At 37.1% G+C, this 21857-nt stretch overlaps 1 protein-coding gene across 1 annotated transcript in view; it reads left to right on the top strand.

The window, feature by feature from the left end:
* LRBA (LPS responsive beige-like anchor protein) overlaps positions 1–21857 on the top strand; it is a 526673-nt gene that overhangs the window by 157907 nt on the left and 346909 nt on the right. The window contains exon 35 of the mRNA XM_037141420.2: positions 15063–15127. Coding sequence (XP_036997315.2) covers positions 15063–15127 — 65 coding nt within the window. The remainder of the gene's footprint in view (positions 1–15062; positions 15128–21857) is intronic.

Here is a 21857-nt window from a genome sequence, read left to right as displayed (position 1 = left end):
CTCTAGTGTTAGTGTTACCGCAGTTGAGAAATGGTGTCCGTTTACAAGTTAGTATAGTACTGATTATCAGCTGTACTTTTTGTTGCCAAATACATCATCAATGAAGTTCCTTATGACTTGAGTCCTGTCAGAGTTGGGGAGACAGGAAGGCACAAATGGAAGCATCACTTGAAAAGTTCCTCTTGTAAAGAATCACTGATTCAGCCCTGGCTGGTGTGGCTCAGTGGATTGAGTGCGGGCCTGGGAACCAAAGGGTCACCGGTTCAATCCCCAGTCAGGGCACATGCCTGGGTTGTGAGCCATATCCCCAGTAGGTGACACACAAGAGGCAACCACACATTGATGTTTCTCTCCCTCTTTCTCCTTCCCCTCTCTCTAAAAAATAAATAAATAAAATCTTAAAAAAATAAATCACTGATTCAGCTTATTCCTAAATTAGTGAATTGACCTTTTTTCTTTCTGTTCATTTTACCTCTTTCAGTACATATTGACAAATTTGATTTTCTTTCTAAGAGGAGCTGTAGTTTACCACCGTGTTCAATTAAAACTCCTCTTCCTTATTTTCAAGGTTCCTAACAGATTTTAATTTACTTTATATAGTTATTCCTATGCTGCCTTGTAAATAGTATTCAGATATTTGACATGAGCATTATATATTTTTGCCCGTTTCTGGTAGTTTACCTATAAACCCAAATCTCCCAACCTTATACTCGTTCTGAACATCCACCGTACACTTTATTTTGTACAGTGCAATTTTACATACAGTGAGTACGAAGATGCTTTATAATGTCCTAAATACTGGATGCACAGGGCATTCTTTTTGGTAGTGGTTACGTATTTTTTAAAGTTACTTATTTGGAAGACAGAATAACAGATTGTCTCTTTGGGTCAATTGTTTTGTAAGGTTATTCTTGTTATTAGATACTCCATAAATGGGCAAATTTAATTCTGGTTTCCTATTGTTCCTTTTTATGCGGAAAGGTGATCTATTCCTTTATTTGAGAAAGCCTATACACCTGCTTGATGTGTAGAGTTGTCTCACACTTACATCCATTGCAAAGATTCCCCATTGCTATTTTGAAGTGGTAGTCAGATTTGCGAGAATAGGATTCCATTCGATACGAATGTAATCTGAAGAAGAAAATAGAAGGTTTGTCAGTGGCAGTGAGAAAACAAACTAGTGGGGGAGAATTTTTTTCTTTTTAAATTTTTCTGTTTCTGATAGGCCCCCTCACCGTGGCGGGACTGCCACCTCACTTAGTTGGGCATCAGAAGTGCTGCCACTGCCGGTCTGATACCCGCCCGTTACTGCCTGCGCAGCCGCGCAGCTTTCAGTTTCTTGGAGCCGGATAGGCTTCAAACATAACAAATTAACCGAATTTCTGGAACTGCAAATGAAACCAGTCACAAAGTCCATCGCTATGAGAACCGACACTTGGAGCAGAAGTTGACTTCCTTGAAAATGTTTCCAGCTCTTGCCATAATATACTGATTTTTTTAAATGTTTTTATTTCTTTTGAATCTTTCGAATTTTTTTGAACTTGATACTAAAGTTTAATTTTCTTCAACTGGCTGTTTCTTTGCTTTAGTTTGGATTCTCTAGTACAGGGGTGTCAAACTCACTTTCATGGAGGGGCCGCATCACTCCCACGGTTGCCTTCAAAGGGTGGAATGTAATTTTAGGAGTGTGTAAATGTAACTACTCCTTAAGAGTTAAGCGAGAGCTTGGCGTTGCTGCCAGGTAGAAGCAAGGTGTCAGGCTGGATAAAACCAGGTGGAGGGCCAGACTCTGCCTGCGGGCCTTGTGTGGCCACCTGTGCAGCTACCTGTGTGATAGGCTGAGCTACGGCTGCCCCCAGAATACCCTGGCACAAGCCTGGAACCCGGCATGTTACTTTATGTAGGAAAAGGGTCGTTGTGTGGTGAAGGATTTTTAGATGAGGGGATACTCCTGAAGTACCTGGGTGGGCCCTTAATGCCATCCCATGTATCCTTCCAGAGAGACAGAGATCGGAGATGGGCACATGGAGGGTGGCAGTGAAGGTGGGCAAAGTCACGTGGCCAAAGGCGGGCAGTGCGCACAGGCACCAGCAGCCAGAAGAGGCGAGGGGCAGATTCTCCCTAGAGCCTCCAGGAGCACAACTTTGCTGACACCTTGATTTTTGACTTGGTGAAACCAGTTTTAAATCTTGTCTCCAGAACTGTGAGAGAACAGACTTCTAGTGTTTTAATCCACCAAATTTGTGGCAGTTTGTTATATCACACAAGAAACTCATCTAGTAATGTTTTTGAAGATCTCCAAGTGCTCCCTCCATCACTAATGCTGTTGAATTACTACTTTAACAATCATTTGAATATTTATTATATGGAAAATTGAATCAGGCACTGTTAAGAACTCAAAGAAGTGGAGATCCCTACCTGTGAAGTGTTTCTGCACAGTTAGGAGACAAATTTCAATTTGTGAAGTTACCCGGGGAAAGAAAAAAAGCAAAGTAAACTGATATTGCATGTATATTTAATGGAGATGAAATTAACAGGGATAAAAGATGGCCAGAGAGATGCAGTGTTGGTTGGCTGCTTCATCTGTCATAACTCATTTATGCAGCAACACTGGCCTACCACATCAGTACTGTAGGTCGAAGAATGGCCTGCGTGATGAAATTTATCCATAACGTGTCTCAGGACTTTTGCATTGTACTTACAGTTGATATCAGCTAATATCTCATTAAACGCATTGATAAATATTTGAAAGAGTTATGGAAACATTCTGGAATGAAAGGCCTTGTCCAGGGAAGTCATTAAGCACACTGATTGGCTGCAGGCTGTGGCTGTTGACAACCATAACGTGTTGCCGTGGTCTGCAGGGTGTGTGTTTCAGATAGTATTTTATTAAAATCGGGACCAAAGCTGCATGAAAGCCAGAGGCAGTGTGAGGTTTGGAAAACTCTAATTCTGAAGGTTTCATCATGTCACAGTATAAACATAAGAGATAAGTTCAATAAAAAATGAAAAAGCTAACTTATTTGCTCCTGTTGAATGCTGAAATGAATGTGATGCTGTTTCATAATTATTTGTTCGTTTGATGTAAAGCTTTGAACACTGAACTTGAAGTCTCACTTGATGTTAACATTAAGGATTTACTCAGTGAATACATAGTATCAGTTTACAGTCATCACTGTTCAGAGTGGAAGACTCCAAATGGTTAAGCAGCAGGAGAGTTTTTCTGCTTTTAGTTAAAGACTGCTGTTTTCTATATGCCTTATTTACTACATGTTTAATTCTTAATGTTGTGTGCGGTGGGACTGGGCATGCAGAAGTCAGCAGAAGGAGTTCTGGTTTTTACATCTAGAGCTATTACGTGCTGTACAATAATAAAGGCACTATTTTATTGGGTTACTTGTAATTAACTTCAGCACTAGGCATTCATATAAATCATTCGTAATCTGTTTTCTTTAGATTTGTATTCTTTTAAACTGGTTTAACGTACTTGCTTTCTGTTATCTTTTTACATATGGATTGAGGTTGTAATTGCTTTTTGGAATTAGGCTGTCAGAAACCAACATGTATGTGAATTCAAGAAATGATTGAGGCAAACTAATGAACTTTATATAATACTTGATGGAGGTTTGTTACCGGAATAAAATTCCATAGTAGTACTGTTTTCTTGTGAAGCTTAATAAATAACTGTTCTCCAAAGTTAAAAGTTTACCCATGCAAAATGTTAAAATGGCAACTATCATTAATTAGAAAATATTTATACTTTTTATGTTTTTCAAAATTCTGAGAACGTAAAGACATGAGGCTTCTTTGCACTCATGTCAATTTCTTGACATTCTTTTAATTTTAAACATTTGAATGTACATATATTTTCAATAGTATTATTTGATAATGCTATTTGTAGATTTCCTAGTATTTATACATTTTTACCTATAATATTGAAATGATTTTTATTTTAAAGTGGACTAAAAATGAAAGAGAGGTAGACTTTTGGATTAAAAAAAGGTGCATCTAAAAAGAAATGCACTTGTATGACTGCTTGAGATTAGCTACGTTATTCAACACTAGATTTTAGAAAACAAAACTTTGTCTCTAAAAATACCTTCATTTCGAGAATGTTTACGGTGATTTGTAGAAAGAAGTTGAAGGTAGAAGGTAGTTTTATTCTCTGCCGTGATACGAAACTCTTGACTTAGTGATGCTTGTAAAATGAGTGTTGGGTGTGAGGAGGTGGCAGATGGGAGGCGCGAAGAAAGCTGCTGGCACTCGTGTCCTGAAAGCAGTGCTTTTAAAAATAGTTCCGTTGGTAAGTACTTTTTATTGAAGCTCAGTACATCAGATGGTTGAAAAATCTTTTAAAAATAATTAGCTGTTTTATATAGTTTTAATGGAAGTCTTTCATGTTTCCTCTCCAGCGGTCTCTAATGAACACTCCCTGTGATTTCAGTGCAGGCTTTGAGTTCCCTAAAGACGTGACTCCAGACCTCAAAGGGCAGCGGTTGCCATATGTCTGGAGAGCTGGAGTTGCCAAACAGACTGACCGTGTCCTAATAGGACACATTTATGTAGCTCCCGAACGTGAAGCCCTGATATAAACTTAATGATGATCATCTGTTGAGAGATTGTGGCTGCAAAGGGCTGTGGCAGCTTTTGTCACTTTTTGGGAAGTCAGCTTTCTGTGTTGATTAGTGAGAGATCTTGACAAAATTGACACCAGTTTGGAAGTTATTTAGGGTCATTTTTGGCTGGAGATTGTTTTTCCTGAAAATGTTTGAAAATATTTTCAAATGCACTTGCAAATACATTAATTTTAATGTATGCTTAAATACAATAGCAAGAGGATTATTGTTTTTGATTATAAATTTAAAGGTATATTTATAGTAATCGCATAATTGATTTTATGGTTATCTGTTTTTTATTTTTAAAAATATGCATTTTTTATTATGTAAATCCAATAGTTCTCAAAATTCAATTCTTTGCACATAATACACATTAAAAGATATTTGTTAAATAAGCAATGATAAAACTGTACCATTTGTGAATTCAACTTTATAAGAATTTTCTCTTATGTCTTCTCATTGTAGTTATTTGTGTATGCAATAAGTTTCATTTATAAACTCAGCTATAATATTTGTACAAATAAAATGTATGCTTAGAAGTACATGTGTACAAAAAATCATTGATACCAAAAGTTTCCAAATGGCGATATCTAATTTTGCTAGTTCGTGTGAGGATTTGTTTTACCCTTAAAGAGACAATGGAGTAAGACCTGGTCTTTACTGTTACGGTCTATTCCTCCCGGAGTGAGGTCGCTCCAGTCTGTGTCAGACGCGCTGCTGAGAGAGTGTTGACACAAAGTGCAAACGCTGTTGAAAAGTCCTTGATAGTTGACTTTGAGCTCTTAAGATCACTGTATCTTGAACAGGAACAAGTTTTCTCCAGTTTTGACCTTTAGGCCTGTGTATAATGTGGTTCTCAATTTTGTGGTAAGACATTCTTTTCCTCATTCCAGCTTTCCTTTGTGGTCTGCTCCCTTGACTCCTAATAGGCTTCTGTCACCTACTTAGGTAAAAGGAGCTTCGTGTAATGAATTGGATTTATTTTACAAAGGCGTATGCAACTGTAGCATCTTAAAGTATTAATAATTTTGTATTATTTTGACGAGCACAAGCCTTTAATTTTTATATTTTTAAATAAGAAAAAAATGAAATAGTTCAATGTGAGTTTAGGTTTTTGTTAACAAATTATCCTTCATTCCTTTCTTTAATTTAAATTATGTTTGGATCCTTAGATCGGTACTTACCAAAAAAAGGAGAATATTTTATTGGCAATAGCAGTGAACTTAATTTCATTTTGTAGAATGTAGAATACTGACTTTACAAAAGGAAAAATTCTGAACAGTTTATGATACATTTATGTTTTTGTAGGTTTGATATCAGTATTTGTGAAAATTGAATGCTCATGCTGCTGTTGAAAGATATTTCAGAATAATTTTTTAAGATACCTATTGCCTAGTGAGAAAAAATGTGTATTTTTATCTTCTATTTACTGTTCTTCATTCAGCGCATATGATTTATAATATAAATTTTTTGATTTATCAAGCAAAACATGTAAATCATGTCACAAATCTAATAATAGTATAATACGTAAACTGAAAAACAACAGTCCCCTGCCTACTTCTTCTTTCCCCCTTGATTCTGATTTCCGCAAGGAACCACAAACCTCAGATCTCTCAGTTGTTGACTCTGCTAGTTGCCTTTATGTTGGTAAATGATACAACAGCCATTTCTTGATTTTTCTATTAGATTTAAGACATTATCTAATGTCTTCCATGGGGAAGATGACCGTTGAGGATTTACATTGCTCTCCCTTTTCGTTTCCCGCTAATGTCATTCCCAGTACAGTTACAGCATAATATTTAGTTAAAACCGTAGCTAACATTTACATTATTGTGACGGTGTAAGTAAATATTTGTATGGCAGAATACAAAATATATACCATGATTACCCTCCCTCCCTCCCTCCCTCTCTCCCTCCCTCCCTTCCTTCACTTGCTTGTCTTTTTCGTTCATTCTTTATGTTAATGTTGATAATATCTGTCTTTGGTTTATTTAATTTTTTTTACATTCTCCACAGATTTATTTCTACATTTTACTGGACCTATAAAACTACCAGTGTGATCAAACACAGCCTTGTATCTGTTGGTTCAGTTGTTTATTTTGGAGGCACAGTGCCTGGAGTTGTCTGTTTTCCTAGTTAAATCTGGATTGGTTGCTCTTCAGGTCTGTAGAAAGCTGTTATCTGGAGGCTCAGAATTTTTTACCATCAACTCAGAATTTTTTTCTTATCTTTTTTATGCTCTAATCTCATGTCTCTCTCCTGTGTCACATAAGGGCCTTTTTGAAAAGTACACTGATTCAGCATTTATTGATCACTTGCTATGGATACATTGGTTACTGTTCTGGCACTGGGAGTACAGTAGAGAATAAAACAAAGGTAAAGGCAGATTAGAACTTCCGGCCAAGATGGAGGCGTAGGTGGAAATACTGTGCCTCCTAGCACAACCAAATTTAAGGACAACAAAGATTTAGAAACAAAAACACAGCCAGAACAGACAGAAAATGGAACTGTACAGAAGTCTGACAATGAACCATTCATCCAGACCGGTAGAAGGGGCGGAGTTGGTGGCAAGCAGAGAGGGGTCCTGGCAGGAAAAGGCAGTAGTTGGCAGACCCCAGGCGCAGGCTGGCAACAGGTGGACCCAGTGAGGCGCCCAACGTGGTTGGCTGACCGCGGACACATGTTCAAGTGCTGATAAACCAGGCAAAAAATTGGTAGTGAGACAAACTATGCAACCCAGGGCCCCAGTGATGGGAAATAAAGCCTAAAAGCACCGATAGAAAAAACTTGCAGGGGTTGAGGTGCCGGGAGTGACTCCCAGCCTCATAGGAGAGTTCATTGGAGAGACCCACAGGTCCTAGAATGTACACAAGTCCACTCACCGGGGAACCAGCACCAGAAGGGCCCAATTTGATTGTGGGAAGCAGAAGAAGGGACTGAAATCCAAGAGAGAGTGGAGCAAGTGCCATTGTTCCCTTTCTGACCTGGCCCCACATACAGCGTCACAACCCAGCCGCTGGTTGCTTCACCCTGGTGAATACCTAAGGCTCTGCCCCTCATATGTAACAGGTGTGACAAGACAAAAAAATTATGGCTCAAACAAGAACAAATCAAAGCCCCACAGCCAATACTTTTAAGCAACCAAGAGATAGCCAACCTATCAGATGCACAGTTCAAAACACTGGTGATCAGGATGCTTACAGAACTGGTTGATTTTGGTCGCAAATTAGATGAAAAACTGAAGGCTACCCTAAGTGAAATGAAGCAAAATGCACAGGGAACCAACAGTGATGGAAAGAAAACTTGGACTCAAATCAATGGAGTGGACCAGAAGGAAGAAAGAACCAAACAGAAAAGAATGAAGTCATAAGAATTCAAAAAAATGAGGAGAGGCTTAGGAACCTTCAGGACATCTTTACATGTTCCAACATCTGAATTAATAGGGGTACCAGAAGGGGAGATTGAAGAGCAACAAGTGGAAAATTTATTTGAAGAAATAATAAAGGAGAACTTCCCCAATCTGGCAAATGCAGTAGACTTCCAAGAAGTCCAAGAAGTTCAGAGAATCCCAAAGAAGGTGGACTCAAGGAGGAACACACCAAAGCACATCATAATTACATTACCCAAGATTAAAATGGAGAGAATTCTAGAAGCAGCAAGAGATAAGGGGACAGTCACCTACAAAGGAGTTCCCATCAGACTGTCAGCTGATTTCTCAAAAGAGACCTTACAGACAAGAAGGGGCTGGAAAGAGGTATTCCAAGTCATGAAATCCAAAGAACTACATCCAAGATTGCTCTATCCAGCAAAGCTTTCATTTAGAATGGAAGGGCAGGTAAAGTGCTTTTCAGATAAGATCAAATTCAAGGAGTTCATTATCACCAAGCCCTTATTATATGAAATGTTAAAGGGACTTACCTAAGAAAAAGAAGATAAAAAAGATGAACAGTGAAAGGACAGCAAACTCACAGTTATTAAGAACCACATCTAAAACAAAAGCAAACTAAAAAGATCAGGGGAGGAACCATAGAAATGAAGATCTCATGGAGGGTTAGCAACAGGGGAGTGGGAGGAGGAGAAGGGGGGAGAAGGTACAGAGAATAAGTAGCATAGATGGTAGGTAGAAAATAGATGGGGGGGGGCAAGAATAGTATGGAAAATGTAGAATCTAAAGAACTTGTGACAGATGGACATGAACTAAAGGGGGGGAATGTGGTAGGAGGGAGTGTGCAGGGTGGAGGGGAATGAAGGAGGGGGAATGGGACAACTGTAATGGCATAATCAGTAAAATATATTAAAAAGCCCAAAAAGGTAAAGACAGAAGATCTAGTGGCAATAAGTGTGCCTTGGACAATTAAAGAGGAACAGCGGTGGAGGAGGATGTTTGCGTGTCTGTGTTGACCTTGATGAGGCCCATCCTCACAATCCCTTGGTGAGGGATTTCTTGAGAAAGAATGCATGAGCAGTAGAATTTTTCTATTTTGTGTGAAAATGTCTTTTATTTTTTTATATTTGATAGCTTGTTTGGATATAAGTAGCTGAACTTAAAATCACTGCAAATTTTCTGCTCCCTGGCAACTATTAGTATTTTCATTGTTTTAAAAATTGTTTATGTCATTACTGGATTGAGTATTGGTATGTGTGTGTATTTTAGAACTCACTGTGTTTGGTATTTTCTGTACAACTTTTCAGTCTGAAAAAGTATATACATGTGTTCAGAGAAATTTTCTTGGGTTATTTCTATGGGAATTTCTTTTTCTGTTTTTCTCATTTCTGGATTAATTTTCTAATTATCATATCCATTCTCATGTATTTTTCCTCTCATTTTTTTAAGAAGCATTTTTTTCATCTTCCACTAATAAGCTATCAAATTTCAGTTTGATACTCTACTTTTAATTTTTAAGAGCACTTTCTGGTTTTCTGAATTTTGTGGGGGAGGGTGGGAATAAACTTTGATGGTTAATTTTGTGTGTCAACTTAGCTGAGCCATGGGGGTGTGCAGACACAGGGTCAAACGTTATTCTGGGGTTTTCTCATGAGGCTGTTTCTGGATGAGATAACATTGAAGTCAGAACTTACTCTGCTGCGTCAAGCAGGGTGCTCTCCTAAGGAGCATGGGCCTCACCCAGTCATCTGAAGACCTGACTAGAACAGAAAGGCTGGCTGTCCTCACAGTAGGAGGGGATTCCACCTGCTTGAACGCCTTGGAACTGGGGCATTGGCTCTTTCCTGCCTTTGGACTCACACAGAAGCATGAGCTCTTTCTGGGTTTTGAGCCTGTTGGTTTTCAGACTGGAGATAGACCATAGGTTTTCCTGATTCCTATGCTTTGGACTTGGAGTAGAATTGTGCCCTTGGCTCTTCAGTCTTAGCCGACTCAGCCTGCAGGTCTTGAAACTTTCCACGCTCCATAATCTGTGAGCCAGTTCCTTACAACAAGTAAAATATGTTTCACCATCCTGTCGGTTTTGTTTCTGTAGAGAGCTCTGATGTGGGAGCAGAGAGATACCAGGGAATAAAGCAAAGTCCCTGTCCTGATTTTCTTACGTGAAAAATTTAATCTCTGTGATGTTATTAATTATACCTTTCTTCAGACTTTCTCTGCCATGTTAACAGTACTATCTATCTTCTGTGAGGTTTCCCTTTTCTTATTCTAGTTTGTTTGTTTGGTGTTTGTCATTCACCTAAGAGTCTTTCCTCTAATGACTGGTGACACTTTGCTGTCCGGTCATATTTAAGTGTACTGCATAAAAAAAAAAACCCTACGTGTCTTTGGGAGTTGTCCACTGGTGGGAATAACCTATCTTTGCCATTGATGGACACTTAAGTTTTATTATGGCTTCTCACTGTTCTTAGAAAAGACTTCTTTAATCTTGCACAGAGTTTCATAGTTTAGTGAGTAAATCACTGTATTTTTTTAAACTAAGGCTTTTCAAGGTATCTAGATGTTTACCCCCTGGAAAGTAAACTTTCAATCTTGTATCATGCTGGCAATGGCCATGCATTATGAAGAAGAGGATGTGGGACTCTCTCTTTTTATACCGGCTTTTATTCATTTAAAGTGTTTTCATCCCTGTCCCTGAACCATCCTCAGACTTAGTGCTTCTGGTCTTGACCTTTGGAGGGTTCTGCAGCAAGCATTAGTTTGCTTCCTAAGGATGCTTCCCCTCCGGGTTGCAGAGAAGTTTTTTACCCTCTTTCTTACACTGTTGTCTCCTTTTTATTACCTTTGTTCTTGTTTTTTGCTATGTTTAACCTGAAGTTACTTATTATATTCCTTTTTTAAAAGACCAAAATAATAGTTTAGTGACTTTCTAGCCCACCAGAATATAAATCGATACTGCATTTAGTGTCAACACCTATGACTTGAACCCTACCTCCAAAATTAAAGGTGACAGAATGGAGTATATGTAGTCTTTGTCATTCTGCGGCTTGATTTCATTGGCTTTACAGCATGATAACACTGGGAATTACTTTTAAATTTTAGGTAAATTTAGTGTAAACTCTGGGAATTACTTTTAAATTTTAGGTAAATTCACGTAGTACGTTCAGTACACTAAAATATATTGTAACAGATTATTGAGTTTATAGAAAAGTGTCAAGTTCACTCTAAGGATATTAGAATTAAATATAAGTAATATAAGTTAATATATAGCACTTTAATTTGTACCCTTTTCTGTATATTTATTTGTTGACTATGGGGGAAAAATACTTAATTTTGTTAATGAAGGTTTTTTATTTTCCCTCCAACCAACAAAACAGACTTTTACCACCAAATGCACATATTTGAATTTTGGTGGAAGTTTATTTCATAATTTTATGAATATATACTATCGTGGTGCTGTTGTATGACTTAAGAGCATTAGTAAGCTAAGAGTATATTTTAGTAAAATTGACTAGTCAACAATTATGGCCATAGGGAGTGATAGTCAATTAAATACAGCTTAGAAAAAGTATGAAATTATTGACTCAGTTACTGTGTTTTGAGTCCTTCCTCTCCAAAGTGCTGAAATGTGTTTTGAAATTACTTAGTTGCATTAGTGGTTAGATTTGAGGCTTTTAACGTGTTTTTCCTCAGTACCTCTGGGATGAGAATAACCAAGACCTTCAAATGTACTATGCATTTTGCATCACTATATAATTGTAAATACTGTGATGAAATATCGAAATGATCATGAAAAACGATAACCATTAAGATTTTCTTTCAACTATTAAAACTCACTAAAGGTTATATTGAACTGTGGCTTATAAAATTGTTCAGACTAACACCTTGTTTGATAATCATCTCAGAAGTGGGGAAAATGCATTAGGATAGCACGATTAATGAGTCATTTTTCTAGTTTTGGCAACTTCCTTAGGATTGTAGGTAGTGTTTTATGTTTTATTATGGAGAAAACTTGGCTTTGACTAACACCTAGGTTTATTGTAAAATTTTTCTGTTTTCTTGGGCTTCACTTTCTTTTTGTCTGGGTTACTAGCATGTATTTATGTACCTGATATGTATTTTATTATATGTTCATAATTTATAATTAGAAATGGATTATAGATAAATTAAAACTTACTAATATCTTTGAGAACTGAGATTTTTATAACAGTGCCCAAAAGTATAACTAAGATTTGTATACTTACTTCATTTCTCATTTTGTCTATTTTTTTTTTAACTAGTGAAAAGTTTTATTACAGGTGACTAGATAGCAGTTACTATAAGTTCACAGATACGGGTTTATAGATAATGTTGGGAGAACAAGAAGCCTAATGCAATAGTAGTAATAAGTTTTTGTTTCTGAGCTTTTATAAAAAAAATGGGCTCTTCCACTTTTATATGCCCCTTCATGTTTAATTTGTTTTTAAGTTAAACAAAATATTTTGTGTGACATATGAAGTTAAGTTTAGGTCATAAAAATTTTGGATTGTAAATTTTTTAAAGTCACACCAACTTTTCCTAGTCTTATATTTCTTCTAACTCGTGCTGTTTCAAATTTTTGTGAAATTTAAATACTACACTTCATGATTTTACATTATAAATAAAAGTCAGTTTGTATACATAAATGACAATAAAATCAAACTGATGTTTACCTATTAAATTTTAGTCTTTCCAGTGTTAATCTGTTTTATTTGTGTAGAGTTTTGAATTTTGTGTGATTTATAAAGTAAAGATCCTCACCTGTTGGAGTTTTAGATCAGACAAAAGTTATTTGAGAAGAAGAATACTAGTAAATTTTTTAAGTAATAAATGTATGATCTAAAGAGCTATATACAGGATATCCTTTTGCCTTTTTCCTGACTTTTTTCCTAGCGAGAAAAGTAACTTTTCTTTCTATAAAAGTTGGTTTCCATTTTGAGATTTTTCTCATCAGAGCTCTAAACGAAAACTCAGTCAGTGTGACATCTTGCTGCTTCATAATGTGGTGCTGTATCAGATTTCTGAGTCACTCGCCCCAAGTGCTGTGTTGCGTCAGAGCTGAGGAGCGAGTATCTGCTTCTGTTCCCTGGCTGTGGCATCCTTCAGGCTGTCACTGCCCCTTCTGATTCACTGCGGTCAACAAAGTGACAGGTGTGTTCTCCTCCTGCCCTCCAAGCCTTAGCTTCTTGTATATCTTTCTAGAATCATTTTCTGACTTTTCCAAGGGCATGGGATTCTCCAAGGCTGTTTTAGGTCCGTTTCTCTCCTGTTCCCGAGCATTGCTATGTTTAGGGCAACTTTTTGACATTTTTTGTCTCCCTGTGCTCTTCCCGGGGAGTGGAGTGTGGGATCTTCTGCACCGGCGCCCCACACCGTGCCTGCGGTCTCTGCTTTTTTCTCCCTCTTTTTCCTAACACAAGTGGCGGGCGTGACTCAGGCTCTTCTCTCAGGGATGTGCTCCTTCACGGACCTTGATTGCTTTCTTTCTCTACCATCTGTCTATTTCATTTTGCCAGAAGGAGAGGGATTTTTAAATTAGGTATTTCTATTCTTGACATGGTTTATTTACCTCAGAAATACAAGATCTCTATTGTTTCAGTTGGTTGGGTGTTGTCAATTTTGAGAGAGTATATATTGTAAACTGTGTGAGTCACTAATTTCTAGATATTTTTAAGTTACTGAGTCAGAAAATAAGAGCTGAAGAAAATTTTAAGGGAGAATCTAAGACAAAAACATGTAAAGTGAACGCGTCCATGGACATACTCTCTTAGTGGCTGAATCAGTTTGGGAACATAGATCTCATGCCTTTGTGTCTAGTGCTCTTTCTTCAACAGATTGATTTATTTCCTCTCCTAGGTGTAGCCAATTACAGCTCCCAGTTGTCTGACTGACTACATATCTAATTTCCATTCTACTGTATGTGTTGTGTTAGTATGTGCTCTTACACTCTTCATGAACAGGAACCCTTTAACAAAGTTACAGCATGTAGCCATTCGACTCCCCCTTCTGGTTTTCAAAACTTAATAGAGAGTGATACAAAATTGGATATAAAAAAGAGAAAGTAGAAGAGAAAGGATAAGGCCCCAGGAATTTGGCATGAGGAGGAACAGTCATCAGGGTGAAATCACATGGCGTTTAAAACTCTTAAAGGTGCTACTTTCAGAAAGTGTGAATGTGGTTTATGGTTGCAGTGGGGTAAGTAGCCCAACATTGCCTTTGGTTTTGAGCTTTATAAAAAGAACAGCAAAAGATCAGTTGAGGAAAATAATGTAGGTAGATTATAAGGGTCTTCTTGTTTTAAGGAACTTAAAGATTTTGTATATATTTCCAATTCTTAAAAAAATAGTTACATTTGCACATACACACAAATACACACATTGTCATTTCTCAAATCTAGCTATATGTCAGTTCAGGTAGGCCTACCCTGGTTGTAGTAACACTTATTTTATATATGTTTTGATATGAACATTTTAAAAAATGATTTGACATAGTCTACTGGTTGATTCCCCCCAAGGCTTTTAATGGATAATCTATGTATAGCTAATATATTTATGTTATCTTCTGCTAATTTATAGGCTAGTGGACTATAGTTTTCCAGGTCACTGTCTAGCCAAATTCACTAATTTTTCTTGTTTCTTTCTCAGTCATTAATCATCAATTTTTATGGTAGAATATGCACTATTTAATATGTTTATTTACTAACTAACTGTGTGTTCCTTTCATTTGGGGTGATGTATCTCTTTTTCTGAAGTCCACAGTTTAATTTAATGGTATATAATGTTATAGAACAAAAAGGTCAAAATAAATGTAGATAGGCTTATCTAGTTTCTACAGAATCAAATCATTGCCAGCTTGTCCAGTTTACTTTTGATGTCAGCCATTCATGTGTTGATGGGGCTGCATTGGTTAGGCAGCATGTTTAACACAACTTCTACTTTTAAAAATAGGTATGAAATTGAAATGTGTGATTTCTTAATAATTGTTATTTTAAAGAAATAAGTTCCTACGTAAAAATTGTTCAGCTATTTTCTGCTATTTTTTAGGAGTGGCAGAATTCTATTCAGAAGAATGCAGGCCTTGCTTTTATTGAACTTGTCAATGAAGGAAGGTAATCTATTTTATATCCATTATATTTTACTTTAAAATCTACTGTAGTTTTGCCATTAAAACTGATAATTTTGGTACTATACTTATTGTTTTTGTTGTCAGTAATGTACAAGATAGTGATTTTTACAAATAGGTCAATATTTAATTACCTTATGGCTTTCTTTTTTGTTACATGCTTAATGATAAAGTTCTAGTCTTATTTTTCAGTAAGTGAAGCTGAAGTTAGTGAAAGTAAATTGATGATTCTATTAGCAGATATAAGGAAAACTGATACTTATTTGGACTTCCTATTAAGTTCTGTTATACAATATTTGCAAAGCCAATAATTAGACTAAGATGTTTATATTATCTCTTATGTTGTGGCATGAGATCTATGTCATAAGGGAGAGAGGGGTCAAGTTTTTGTTGTGCGATGTGATGAGAGAGTGGAGAGAGTGGGGAACTTGGTAGGGTTTCACGTAAAGAGTAGAGATGCAAGACTTTAAGGAAAAAATAGTAGTAGGAAATTAAAATGAAGAAAGTACAGAGATGAAAAAAAGATACAGGGAGAAAATAGATTTAAGACAGTGAGAGAATGAAAAGCCAAAAGCAAATTTAGGGAAATGACGAATAGACTGTTTTCTGTCTGTTTTGTGGCAGCTGATTTTGAATGAACTGAAGACCTAAGGTGTAGATTACAAGGTGTGATGTCTGCTATCAGAAATGGCATGCTGGGCAAAATCACTTAGGAACGTTTCCTTATAGTGCTCTGACCAGTGTGGAGAGACCGGTGCCATCACTGTAGGGACTGTTTGAGTAGGAATTAGTGTTACAAAAAAGGGGGAAAGGGTACTATTAACTTTCTTTTGTATTAAATACTACTAAAATTCTTCCATTCAGCAAATAATTACAGTTGCTCACAGACTATTTTTGGAACTACATAAATAAGCCTGCAATTATAATGCTTTATGATAAATTCTGTGTTAGAAGTAATTAAGTACATGTTACTAAGGTAGTAATGAGAAAAAAAGAGACCATTTAGGGTGGAAGAATTAGGTAAGACTTATGCAGGGAACATGATTCTAGAGATGTCTCTTCAGGGATGAGTAGGGTTAATGCTGCAGATATTTGAAAGTGGAGATTATGACTAGATTGGAGGTTGGGTATGTGAAAAGCATTCCAAGTGGAGGGAATAGAATATCTGAATACACTGTGATGTGGGAAGGTATGTAGGATATTCAAGTGTGTCTCTGAGAGAAGTGTGTGTCTGTGCATGTGGGTGTGTGTGTGTGAGAATTGGAATAGAATTGAGCGTCTGGATGCTGACCTATTGTAACATATTTGGCTTAATGTAACATATTTGGACTTTCATCTAAAGGTGATGGGAAGTCTTGGGAGATTTTAAGCAAAGGAATATATTTGTGATGGTTTGGTTTTGGAGAGATAAGTGGCAGAAATGTTTGGGATGGATGAAGGAGAGGAGAGCTGGTTGGGATCCAGTGCAACAGTATCAAGTCTGTTACAGTGATCCAAGTGGGAAGCAGGGTTACACTGTAATCTGGAGTCTGGCAAGTGGTAGGAAATCAGTAAATAGTTCTCAAGGAGTGAATGACTAATACATCAGTATTACTTTAAGCAAAAATTTCAAAGTGCTTATTCATCAGAAATAAATAGTTCTTTGGCTGAATTTCAATAGTTCTTTGGTGGATGCTTTTAAGGTTTACATGTAGGAAAAGAGATGGAGAGACCTGTGGATGGAACAACATGTACTTGCTCTACTTAATGTAGAACACTGATTGACATATTTCCTGTAGTTTATTGGCTCATTTGTTTAAAGAAAATTCTTGGTTTCTTTTTTTTAAAAGAAAACTTGTTATAAAAGTCCATATACTCTCAGTTAGGCAAGTTACTGTTACATTTAATAGGGAAGGCAGCAGAGCATTGTGGTTAACAGCATTGGCCTTGAATTAGCCCTTTGCTATTTGAAAAGTGCTTTTACTTCTGTGAGTCTCCATTTTCTTATTTTTCATTCAGCCAGTATTTTTAAGGCACTGTGTACAGTGGATTATCTTTGATGCTGGGGATACAGCAATAAACAAAACAGATAAAGATCTTTGTTTTTTTTTTTTGTAGATCTTACATTCAAACAGTCATCGACAGACCTTTATAAACAGTAAATGATATAGGTAATGGGTTATTATGATATGTGAAAGATGGTAAGCACTATCAAAACATATAATGTGGAACAGGCTGAGGGGAATGGAGATTTTTGAAGGAAGTATGAAGGGTTGTCATGCTTTGCAGTTTAAATAGAATGGTCAGATTAGAGTTTACTGAGAAAGTGACATTTAAGCAAGTGCGTGAAGGATGCCAAAGAGTTAACCATAGCCCACATAGGGGAAGAGCTCTCCAGGTCTAGGGAACAGTCCGCGTACAGGAGAAAGCTTCCTGGTGTACTTGAGGAAGGTGCCCAACACAGTGATAAAACCGTGATGAAAGTGGAAAGAAGTAAGAACTGAGGTCAGAGAGATGATTAACATGAAGCGAGATTTTGTGTGGAACCTTTGCAGTTTATGAGAAATGATATCCTTTGTAGGATTGTGAGTAGAGCAGGAAAATGATCTGTTTGATGTGTTACAGATCACTCTAAAAGATCACTCTGGTAATGCATACAGGGCTTTAAGAATAGAAGTGAAGGGATGAATTGGGGAGCTATTGCAGTACCCTAATCCTCATTAACTAGGATGCCGACCAGGTCTAGGGTAGTAGCAGTAGAAGAGGTAACAATCAGTAAGATTTTGAAATACTGAGCCACCTTTGTATAACTGGAATAATTCCTCCTTGATCATAGTGTATAATTTTTAAAAGTAATTATTGGAGTTGGTTTTGTCTGTTGATTTCTAAGTTACTTGCTTGGGCTTAATTTGCACGATTTGTCTCTGTTGTGGTATACTGTTATTAATGTTGCTGTTTAGCTCTTTCAAGATTATTTATATTTTTTACTCTGGCTTTTCAGGGGCTGCCCCTTTCTCTGTAGCTTAGAGGTCAGCGAATGGTCAGAAGTTTCACTGAAGCCTTTGGCCACGTATAGCTGGTAGACCTGTGTTTTGTTTCACAAAAACTTTTGGGGTAGCTTTGACTTCTGTCATTTTTTTCTAAATCTGTACTGTACATGTGTGAAATTCCTATTTTCAGGATATCCCTCTTGAGTTTCTGGTTTGTCCTCCTATCTCTTGCTTACCCTAACTGCAAACACAACCTCAGTCTAGGACAGCTCTGGGCTTTTCCTATTTTCAGTTTATACATTTTCCACCCTGCCTTCCAAATCAAGTCAGGTCTCTCCATCAATGAAGTTGCTAATTTCCGTAAGTAGCCACAGTCTGTGGTGGTTGAGTAGGGCATTCCCAGAAAAGGTTGCCACAGACTCTACTTGTTCTTACTCAGCGTTTAGCAGACTTCGTGAGTAAAATTACTATAAATTTAAGAACCCTGAAATGATTGTTAGTCTTCAGTTCCATTCTTGTTGTTGACCTCTTTCTTCTACCATAGTCAGAAGACCTGCCCCCAGATCTCTTGTCTGGCTTCTCGTTGGAATCCTAGTTCAGATATCTATCACCTCCTCAGAGAGGGCTTTCCTGAAACCTGCTACCAGGTTACTTTTACCTCATTTCTCAAAATGTCTTTTTCTTACTCTGCTTTCACGTTTATCTTTATTGTCTTTCTCCTTCTGTAATGTGTGTATTATGTTCTGGAAGGGGAATCCCTTTGTTTCTGGTTTATGGATGTATCCCTGACTTGAGTAGAAGTGCCCTGCAAATTAAGTAAATGTGTTTAATTGATGATAGTGTCTCTGCAAGTACATGGTATGTATAGTTTTGGTTTCAATTATTGTAATTTTTATGTAAACAACATTCTTTCTTAAACATAAATTTATACAGAAAATCTTGACAGTAGCTATGATATTCCTTTAAGGATTTTTACCAAGAGAAAGGAAAATTTTATATATATATATATATATAATATTAAAACATTTATAATAAAACATTTTAATATTTTGTGAAGAAATTAATTCTTTTAAGATATTCTCAAATATCCTTACCCAGAATAGCTGGTTCTTATTATTTCTTATTGGGGAAACAGTTATTTTAATAATGTTTTTATATCATCTGTGATCATAGGTTTTCTAAAACCCTTTTTCCGTGTTCTTAAGATTCTCTTAGTTTGTATGAATTTGTTATCCTCCCGTGGTTAGAAACCGTCGTTTTAGTCTTTAGCCTATAGAGAGTATTAAGCCTTGTCTTTTAAGTAAATGTAAGCCATAAGCAGTGGTGGAAAGACAGCTAACATCCATTAATGAAATAGTAGATGTGGTATCTGAAATTTTTATTATCTCTTTAGACGTTAGAATATATTTTAAAGGAACAATTTAGGGTTTTTCTTTTTAAATCAGAGGATTGGGCATGCCTTTTATAAATAATCCAGTACATTGAGGTTAAGTGAGTTTACATAGTGATGGATAGATTAGTGGTGTCCAGTGTTCAGCTACTAGACTTAATCCCAGGGGCTAAAAGAATAAGTAATAAGGTTTTTCTTTTCACTGGAGAGACCAGCCTTTTTTTTTTTCTTATTATGTAAGTCTGACCTGCCTTGACCTCATTTATAGAGTAGCTGCTATAAATTTGGTCCTTGATTAATGTTTTATTAGTGTAAATAACATGAAGACCTTTATAGTCTGAAACTACAGCATAAGGTTTAACGGACTCGATGGGTATCATTAGCAGATCAATTACTTAGGTCAGACATAAATAACTGTTTAGTGGAAATGCCTCTCAGCTCTCACCTGTTTAATTGGTAAGATGCTTTCTCTGTAAATATGTTGTTTTGATATTTTTGAGTCTACAGTTTGATATTTTTGTGCAATCAATATGTATAGAAATAATCACTACCAGTGTCATAATCATGTAATATTTCTTTGACAGTTTTTACCAAGACAAAAGTAGGTACATATGCAGATACTAAAAGATTTCAGTTACAAAACTGTATTTCCACATTTTTGAGCAGGTACATTGTATTCCTGATTCATAATTTTGTTTTATGGTATATCAAATCATTATCCTCACTATCATCTCTACTTTGTTTTAAATACACAAATAATTGTCCTGGCTGGATAGCTCAGTTGGTTAGAGGATTGTTCTGATAGTCCTAGGTTGTGAGTTTGATCCCTAGTTAGGGCACGTACCAGAATCAACCAATGAATGCATAAATTGGTGGAACAACAAATCCATGTTTCTTCCTCCACTTCTGCTCTTCCTCTGCCTCTGCTCTTCCTCCACCTCCGCTCTTCATCTCTGCTCTTCCTCTGTCTCTGCTCTTCCTCCGCCTCTGCTCTTCCTCCGCCTCTGCTCTTCCTCCGCCTCTGCTCTTCCTCTGTCTCTGCTCTTCCTCCACCTCTGCTCTTCCTCCATCTCTGCTCTTCCTCCGTCTCTGCTCTTCCTCCACCTCTGCTCTTCCTCCATCTCTGCTCTTCCTCCGTCTCTGCTCTTCCTCCGCCTCTGCTCTTCCTCCACCTCTGCTCTTCCTCCACCTCTGCTCTTCCTCCACCTCTGCTCTTCCTCCGTCTCTGCTCTTCCTCCGTCTCTGCTCTTCCTCCACCTCTGCTCTTCCTCCATTTCTGCTCTTCCTCCACCTCCGCTCTTCCTCCATGCTCCCTTTCTCCCCCTCTCTGCCCTCCTCTCTCTGAAATCAGTAAATAAAAATTAATAAAAATAAATGTGCAAGTAATTGTTCTAGAAGAGTTTTATTTTTCCTGAAAGGCACAACTTTCTTAAAACAAATTTATATTATTTAAAGAATATCAAGCTCTGGATGGTTTAGCTCAGTGGATTGAGCGCAGGCCTACGAACCAGACGATTGTAGTTCGATTCCTGGTCAGGGCAAATGCCTGGGTTGCAGGCCAGTTCCCAGCAGGGGACGCATGAGAAGCAACCAGACATTGATGTTTCTCTTCCTCTCTCCTTCCCTTCCCCTCTGAAGATAAATAAATAAAATCTTTAAAAAAAAGAATATTAAAACTTTCTTTTAGACTATTCTGTGATGCTGTGGCACCACATTAACGGAAGCAGGAAAGTCAGTCATTACCATTGTTTTAACTTTCTTAAGTGAAATCTGAAGGCTCAGTGTTACACTTGAAATCAAGTGTGGTACGTCACATTATTATGTATATTGGGCTCCAGTTGATTTATTTTGTATACTTGATTTATTTGATATTAATTGCTTTTCCCCTCACTTAAAAATGGGCTTAATTGGAAAATGGATTATTGAAATGCATTCCAGTAGAACTGTTGCTTATATTTTAAAATTGTCAGTGAATCTTAAAAGTCCTTTCTCCCTTCGATGAAGGTTTAGATTTTACATTTTTCCTTCTTATTTCTATTGTTCTTAGTAGCTTCCTGAAACTTCAGTATCTTAATATCAGTGTTAATTTGGCTACTAGAAAAATACCCAGCTGCTTGGTAGCTGCCTTTCTCCTTGCCATCCTGCCTGTCCTCTACTCAACAAATGGGGTTTTTTAAAAAAGAATTTATTTATTTATTTATTTTTAGAGAGGGGAAGGGGAGGAAGATAGGGAGAGAAATATCAAGGTGTGGTGGTTCTTCACATGCCCCATACTAGGGACCTGGCCTGCAACCCAGGCATGTGCCCTGACTAGGAATTGGACTAGTGACGTTTTGGTTCCCAGCCTGTGCTCAACC

The sequence above is a fragment of the Artibeus jamaicensis genome, unplaced genomic scaffold, assembly GCF_021234435.1.
Source record: "Artibeus jamaicensis isolate MK-2021 breed Jamaican fruit bat unplaced genomic scaffold, CSHL_Jam_final scaffold_537, whole genome shotgun sequence".
Lineage (NCBI taxonomy): Eukaryota > Metazoa > Chordata > Mammalia > Chiroptera > Phyllostomidae > Artibeus > Artibeus jamaicensis.
This window is presented reverse-complemented; position numbering and strand designations above follow the sequence as displayed.